An 8,681-nucleotide genomic window follows, 5' to 3' on the forward strand; every position below is an offset into this window, starting at 1 on the left:
AGATGCAGTACCATGGGAACCCAACCCCAGTGGAGCAATCTCCAGTAGGGAGGAATATCATTTAGAGACCCACGTGCAGAATCGCCTGTTCCAGGGCACAGCAATAGAACAGTGTTTTAAAGAGCACACAGACTACACATGGAAAAAAAAATAACCCCAAAAACTATTTACTAACGCCAAGACGACTACCAAATGAGTGGGGAACTGCAGGAACTCTCCAAGATCAGGGTTGCCAGTGAGTGCCATTTCTTATGTTCCCCTTCCACCTAGGTAGTGCAGGTGGGACCTCGGTCCAAGTGCTCTATCCAGCCTACAAGGCTGCCACAGTGTGCCCTGGGCCACCTCAGCCAGCACTCACTCCAGACCCAGCTAGGTGGCCTGACAGGTTGGCCCAGAAGCCACAGGGCCTGGGCCACCTTTCCCCATGCCTGTTCCATACCTAGCCAGCTGGCCTGCCAGGGTGCCCCCAGAACCATGTGCCCCAGCCATTTAAGCCATACCTGCCCCAGGTTCGGGCAGCCAGCGTGCCAAGACACCCCTGGCACTCCACATGCCTGCCTAGGCTCTAGTCAGCCTGCCAAAGCTCCCTGGCATGTGCAGCCTACACAAAAGTCACTCCAACACAAGGCCATTCCTTCAAGATCAAGAGAGGCAGAAACAAATACAGAAAGTGAAACAAAATAAGGAGACAAAGGAATATATTCCAAATGAAAGAATAAGAAAAAAATCCCAGAACAAAAATGAAATAAATAATAAAATAAAGATAACTAATAAAATGAAGATAAGTAATTTTCCTGATAAAGAATTCAACATTTTAATCCAATCATTCTTTATCAAATCATTCATGGATGGACATCTAGATTATTTCCATGTCTTGGATATTGTAAATAATGCTGCAATGACCGTAGGGGTACATATATCTTTATAAATTAGTGTTTTCATATTTTTGGTTAAATACTCAGAAGAAAAATTGCTGGATCACATGGTAGTTCTAGTTTTAATTTTTAAAGGAAACTCCAGACCATTTCTATAGTGGCTGCACCAATTGCATTCCCACCAACAGTGTATGAGTGTTCCCTTTCCCCATATCCTCTCCAACACTAGTTATTTCTTGTCTTTTTGATAATAGCCATTCTAACAGATGTAAGGTACTATCTCATTGTGATTTTGACCTATATTTCCCTAATAAGTAGCGATATTGAACATCTTTTCATATGTCTATTGGCCGTCTGTATTATGACTTCTTTGGAAAAATGTCTGTTCAGATCCTCTGCCCATTTTTAAATTAGATTTTTTGTTGTTATTAAGTTGTATGAGTTCTCTATGTATTTTGAATATTAACCACTTATCAGAAGTAGCATTTGCAATAAAAAAGATGAAATATTGCCATTTGTGACAATGTGGATGGATCTTGAGAGTATAATGCTAAATGAAATAGATGGAAAAGCAAAAAAACCTATGATTTTACTCATATATGCACTATAAAACAAAAAGAAATAAACTAACAAAACAAACAAAAACAAACTCATACATAGATAAAAATAACAGAATGGTGGTTACCAGAGGGAAAAGGGGAGTGGAAGGAGGGCAAATTTGAAAAACTGATATGAAAAGACAAAGAACCTAATTTTAAAGTGGAAAAAGGTTATGAATAGAATCCACAAAATAAGTCACATATATGCCAATGAATGAATGAAAATATGCTTAACCATTAATAGATGAAAATTACAACAACATGATGCCATTTTCACATATCTGTCTAGCAAAAATAAAAGAATTGACAGTATCAGGTTTGGCAAAGATGTGGGTAAATAGGCCCTCTCAGACACTGTAGGTGGAAAGACTAAACTGGTGAAACATTAGAGTGCAATTGGGCAATATTTTTCAAAATTAAAGATATACATATTTTATGACCTATAAAATGACACTTCTAGGCATCCATCTTTATGTGTACAAAGGAAAGACCATTCAATGTACTCTTATCTAAAATAACAAAATAAAAATGACAACAACAAGAAACATAACCTGAACTCCCGTCAATAGGAGACCAGTTAAAGGATACTATATTATGGCATATTCATGCAACAAAATATGGTGCCGCTGTCAGAAAAGGTATCTCTGTATGCATGGATTTCTATATATTAATATTTAAGTGAAATAAGCAGTTTGAAGGTCAGTCTGTATTGTATAATCTTACTTTAAAGCTATATATGTTTATACACACACTCACATGTACACATATATGTTTGAATAAACATATAAAGCAGCCTGAAGGGCAACCACAAATAATAGTAGTTTATGTCTGAGGGCGGAAGTGAGAATTTTCACTATTTACTTTATGCACTTTCACTGCTCCTTTACATGGATTTATAATTATCCAACACATAAATGGATTCTATAATTAGACATTTTCAGACATGCACAAAATTGTTCAGGATCCTAGGCATTTACTTTAAAAATAATAAAATTATATTAATACAGGCATATCTCATTTTATTGTGCTTGCTTTATCACGCTTTGCCGATATTGTTTCTACATCTTCAAGGTTTGTAGCAACCCTGCTTCGAGCAAGTCTATTGGCACCATTGTCCCAACAGGTTCAGATGATGGTTAGCATTTTTTAGTAATAAAGTAGTTTTTAATTAAGGTATTATTTTTTAGACATATGCTATTGCACACTTAATAGATTACAGCAGAGTGTAAACATAACTTTTATATGCACTGGGAAAGGAAAAAATTCATGTGACTCACTGTATTGCGATATTCACTTTACCATGGCGGTCTGGAACCAAACACAATATCTCTGAGGTATGCCTGTATACATATTACTACATATAGTACTCTTACTGAAGTTCCCAGTATTGAATGCTACACTAATATCCAAAACAGCCTTACAACCTACATAGTTAAGTATCTGTATTGTACATAATTCTAGAAGAATTTCTGGTGGAGAAGATCCACCAGAAAATTTTGTTTGCCACTATATCCCCCCTTCCTCAAACTACTTAGAACTCACAAGTTTTTCAATAAGTAACTGTGTTTATAACTTCATAAACAAGTCTTGTTACCTTAAGTGGAAAGAACAGGGCCAGGGGGAGAGAAGGGCAGAGGAAGGGAAGGAAAAAGTAAGGGAAAACAAAGAAGGAGGAGATGAGATCATTCTTAAGAAAAGAGCCAGCTACAAGACTGGCCAGAACTCGATTTTGGTGGCTGATAGCAGACTCAGGACGCCATCCTGCCCCTCAAAGCGAAATTTAGCTAATTGTAATTGATTATAATATTGTTATCATTACAGGGAGGGAAAATCTCCACCCCTCTGTGTTGCCAACTCCAAGAAACATCATAATTAAAGTGCCAAAGGTTAAAGACAAAGAAACAATCTTCAAAGCAGCAAAAGAAGTTAGTTACCTACAAGAGAGCTTCCATAAGTCTATCAGCTGATTTCTCAACAGAAACTCTGCAGGCCAGAAGGGATTAGCAAGAAATACAAAGTGATAAACAGCAAGCACCTACATCCAAGATTACTCTACTAGGCAATTTTATCATTTAGAAGGGAAGGAGAAATAAAGATCTTCTCAGACAAGAAAAACTAAAGGGGTTCGTCACCACCAAACCAGAATTTCAAGGAATCTTAGAGGGACTTCTTAAAGACGGGGAAAAAAAAAAAAGAAAGAAAGAAAAAGAAAAGATCACAAATATGAATGATAAAATGGCAATAACTACATATCTATCAACATTTAGTTTAAATACAAATGGATTAAATGCTCCAATCAAAAGATAGTGTGGCTTAATAAATAAGAAAACAAGACCTGTACATATGATGCCTACAAGAGACTTACTTCATATATTAAGGCACACACAGACTGAAAGTACAGGGTTGGAAAATAATATTCCATGAAAATAGAAACAAGAAAATAAAAGCTGGAATAGCAATACTTATGTCAGACAAAATGACTGTAAAACAGGCTATTACAAGAGACAAAAAAAGACCCAGTAATCCCACTTCTGGCTATTTATCTGAAGAAACCCAAAACACTACTTCTAGGACACATGTGCATCCGTATGTTCATTGCAGCATTGTTTACAATGGCCAAGATGTGGAGGCAGCCTGGGTGTCTGTCAATGGAAGAATTAATGAAAAGTAGGTAGTACATATATACAATGGAATATTGCTCAGCCATGGAAGAAAATAGGTTCTTGCCATCTGTGGCAACATGGATGGACCTGGAGGGTGTTATGCTGAGCAGAGTGTCAGACAGAGAAAGACAGATGCAGTGTGATTTCGCTTATATGTGGAATCTAAAGAACAAAATAAACAAACAAACAAAATAGAAATAAACCCATAGATACAGAGAACATGCTGATGGTTGCCAGATAGGAGGGAGGTTGAGAGGGTAGGTTAAAGAACCAAAGGGATTAAGTACAAATTGGTTGTTACAAAGTAGTGATGAGGATGTAGGATATTGCATAAGGAATATACTCAATAATATTGTAATAAGTACCTATGGTGTCAGATGGATACTAGATTTATCAGGGTGATAGATGGGAGGGAATTGGGGGGTGGGGTGAAAAAGGTGAAGGGATTAAGAAGTACAAAATTGGTAGCTACAAAATAGTCATGGGGATGTAAAGCACAGGGAATATCGAACAATGTGATAATAACTATGTATAGTGCCAGGTTGGTACTAGACTAGTCAGGGGAATCACTTCTTAAATTATACAAATGTCTAACCACTATGCTATACATCTCAAATTAATATAAAATAATAGTGAACGTCAACTGTAATTGAAAATTTTAAAAAGTGGTGGAAAAGGTGTAGGGAAATGAGAGGTCCAAATTTTCAGGTACAAAACAAATAAGTCATGGGGATATAATGTACAGCATGGGGAATATAGTCAATAATATTGTGCTAGCACGGTACGGTGTAAGAGGGTTGCTGGACTTATCATGGTGATCACTTCTTTAGGTATATAAATGTTGAATAACTATGATGTACACCTGAAACTGATATAATGTTGCATGTTAGGTATGTTTTTTAATAAAAATGTTAAAAAAACACCAAGTCTTAACTTTTAGATTTTCATTCCTTCTTTGTTGTGAGTCTAGAAATACTTTCATTCCCCAAAGCAATTTTGCAACTTCCTCTGTAGCCAAAAGTCACTAGGGTGCTAGTTTTTGAACTTACCAGAGGCTCTAGTTTTATAGGCTGCTGTCGTTTTCTTGTCCTCTCCTGGGCTTTTGTAGTGTGACTGAACATGAGGACTTGTGTATCAGCTTCATTTTCTGTGGGTGTTATAAAACTCCGTCTTCTGTTTACCTTTATACTATTCAATCTTGTAAGCATAGGGTTTTCCACCTGCTCTTTAGTATTTTTTAGGTCGAAGTCAATCTTTGAGTTGTGAAAAGCCATCCTCACTCCTGAAAGTGTAGGGTCAGGAAAAGACAAATGAAAAGTAGAACAAAAGAACCGGGGACATGGGTCTAGTCGAGGGGCCTTTAAGAACTAAAGAGAGCTAAATTTGCTCAACTCCAAAGAAAACCCAGGAAAGTTATCCCATTCTTCCCAAATGGAGGACTTGAACGAGAGGAATGAAAATTAGGAATTGTTCCTGGCTTTCAAGAAGCCCTGTAGTTTCTTGAAGCCAGGAATTTGCATTTCTAACAAGTTCTTGGGTGAGGCTGCTGCCGCTGCTGCCACTGATTTGGGGACCACACTGGTCTAGATTGGAAGAATGAAGGGAAGTGCAATTAGCACTGAGATCAATGTTTCTCACACTTGGGGATGCAAAATACCTCCTGGGAAGCTTGTTCAAAATGCTGGTGATTGTAATACAAGCAATCTGAGAAACACGGCCTAGGTATTCGTGAAGGAACCAAACAAGGGAAAAAAGAGAATTGAGGGCTAACTCCTAAAACAGTCCTTCTGGAGCGTTTACGTGCATGAGAATCACTCGAACTTGTTAAAATGAAGGTTCTGATTCATACACTTTAAGTAGCAAGGTCTGAGAACATCAGAACTATAAGCCTTGTGTACTGGTCTTGCATCCTCACCATTCACACTCCCACCCCACCAGAAATGCAGAGATACTTCTCTTCAAAATGGTATTATGGCACATGAAGTCTTGTACCAGGCGTCAGCTGGCCTAGCTTTTAGCCTAAATCTGCACTGGCCAATTAAAATATAATGCAAGTCTCCTATGCAATTTTAATTTTTCAAGTAACCACATTCAAAAGTGCACAAAAGGAAACAGGTGAAATTCATCTTAATAACGTGCTTTATTTACCATATCCAAAATATTATCATTTCAACACGTAATCAGTACAAAACTGGTTAATGTGATATTTTATTTGTTGTTACTATGTCTTCAAAATCCAGTGTGTATTTCAATTTAGAGTACACATCAATTCAGACAGGCCCCATGTTGAAGAGCTCGGGTTTAGATCTGACCACTCAGTGTGAAATCTTGGACAAGCCTTTTGCTATCTCTATTCCTCATTTTCCACATGTCTAAAATGATAGGTAGGTCCTAGGGAATCACTGAAATGTCTTGCTATTGACTTTCTCTGCCTCTCTTGAGCTTTCTTTATGTGCTCCGAAAGCCATGCTGTCCCTAGCCTAGAAGAAGGAGCCCAGCCCCATAGTTAGATTTCTTCAAGACTCACCAAGTCAGACAAGAGCAATTGTCTCCACCTAGGGTCTCCAGAGACAGAGCAAAGCCGGGCTGCGAATAGGAAGCGGCTGTAGTCGGGAATGTTTCCCGTTGCCTAGCAGCCAGCAGACCTCTGGATGCACACTGCGCCTGTGCTCAACCTGTCGCCACGGCAACGCCTCAGCCAACCGCAGCTCTAGGTTCAGGAGCGCTCCGGGCAGTGGAGCCATCAATTTCTGGAACATGTCCTACGTCGCTGGTTGGGGAACAGCCGGCACTCTAACCTCCCGGTTCCTTCTCGGCGCTGGGAACTGCCCAGGCAGATAGGCACGGCGACGGAAGGACTCGGTCAGCTCTGACTGTTCCTTCGCTTATCAACCACCCTCCTTGTCCTTCCCTCCCCCTGCAGGGGTCTTTTTTCTCTGTTTTCCCCTCAAGATGCTTAAGATGGACTCGACGTTCGCTTTAATCTAACTTTCTCTAGTTAGAAGAATCCAGAATCTGGACAGGGAGGTGCGTTGTGTAGACAGTTCGGGCCCCACTCTCAAAGGGAGCGACCGTCCTGCATCTCTGCCCCTCCCACCCACCTCCTCCCGGGGGTGTCCTGAAGCGCAAGGAACACGGGCTTTTCTTTCCCTCAGACTCCATTGTGTTTTTTCAACTATTGTTCTTTTCCGCCTGGAAGGTAATCTAGTGTCAGACGCAGCACGAGCCAACGTTACTGTGAGTCCCCGCTCCCTATTTACCAAAGCAGACCCTGGATCTTGTTCTGGCATTTAGACTCACCTAATTAAGTCCCCAGACGACTGCTGCTAATGCTGTATGTAGGCGACCCCACCGAAGCCCAGAGCAGGTTACTTACTGAAGATGCCTGATAGTAGTTCCTTAGCAGAGGAAGCAGCCCTTTCATCTGTCCTGAAGAAATGTTACACCTGCTTTTCAACAGCCCCTTCAAAATGACATAATCACCGCTGGAACTCACTATCTTCTTTTGCGCTTTTTTGTTCCTCTTTTTTTTTTTTTTTTTTACCTTGATATTTATGTCTTGTCTTGAATGCCAAGCCCTACATGAAGTGCTTTACGTATGGTACAACCTGCATTTTCTCAATCTTAGCATATTCAGGTAGGTATTTTACGTGCTAGGTATGACACAGCCTCCATGGTAGAGAATCATATAATAATAGAGTTGGAACGGAGATTACAGATCACTTAATCCAGCTTCCGCCATTTGATTAATAAGAGAACTAAGATACAGAGAGAGAGCGCAAGTGATTTACTCCGGGCCAGGCAGCCAGTTGTGACAGAGACAAAAGTAGAATGCCTAATCCCTAATCAGGAAATGGAGCAAAAAGGGAGTAACTTCAGTTTAGAAACAATTCAGAAAAACTTCAAATGTAGACATAATAAATGTTAGTTCCCTAGAGATGAAATATACCCACAAAACCAATCAGAGCCAATAAAAGATAATAATTTATATAAATGAGAAATGAAAAAAGAAATGCAAAACCAAACCAATGCTGTGTTTCCCAGAAATAAGACCTAACCAGAAAATAAGCCCTAGCATGATTTTTCAGGATGACATCCCCTGAACATAAGCCCTAATGCGTCTTTTGGAGCAAGACTTAACGTAAGACCCGGTCTTATTTTTGGGGAAACACGGTATATTAAAGCATAAAATTAAAATAATCTGTAATGTTAGATACCTCCAAAAAGATTTCATTTCAGATGTGCTGTGAATATTTTAATCTGTTCCCTTCAATGTTTATGTAGTGGAGACAACGGCTATTGCTCCTCAGTCCCAGAATTTCCTTTTTAGTAAACGAAGGTGATTGTATTCTAACGTTCCCTTATGCAGTCAAGAGCATTCCAAGGGTCAAGAAGAGTAGAGGGCAGAAGACACAGACACATAGAGTTTTATGAAGATATTGGTATATTAAACTCTACTCATCAAATCTCTCCAAGTTCATTTTCTTGATGTGGCAAGATGTCATCTTCATTATTGACTGAATACTTACTATTAGGTTGGTGCA

At 39.2% G+C, this 8,681-nt stretch overlaps 1 protein-coding gene across 1 annotated transcript in view; it reads right to left on the reverse strand.

The window, feature by feature from the left end:
- Positions 1-7,509, reverse strand: part of DNAH6 (dynein axonemal heavy chain 6) — a 249,296-nt gene extending 241,787 nt beyond the window's left edge. The window contains exons 1-3 of the mRNA XM_033125611.1: positions 7,438-7,509; positions 6,665-6,962; positions 5,187-5,419 (exon numbers count right to left, since the gene is read on the reverse strand). Coding sequence (XP_032981502.1) covers positions 5,187-5,411 — 225 coding nt within the window. The 5' untranslated portion in view covers positions 5,412-5,419; positions 6,665-6,962; positions 7,438-7,509. The remainder of the gene's footprint in view (positions 1-5,186; positions 5,420-6,664; positions 6,963-7,437) is intronic.
- Positions 7,510-8,681: the final 1,172 nt, after the last annotated feature.

This window comes from Rhinolophus ferrumequinum, chromosome 13 (genome assembly GCF_004115265.2).
Source record: "Rhinolophus ferrumequinum isolate MPI-CBG mRhiFer1 chromosome 13, mRhiFer1_v1.p, whole genome shotgun sequence".
NCBI classification, from domain to species: Eukaryota; Metazoa; Chordata; class Mammalia; order Chiroptera; family Rhinolophidae; genus Rhinolophus; species Rhinolophus ferrumequinum.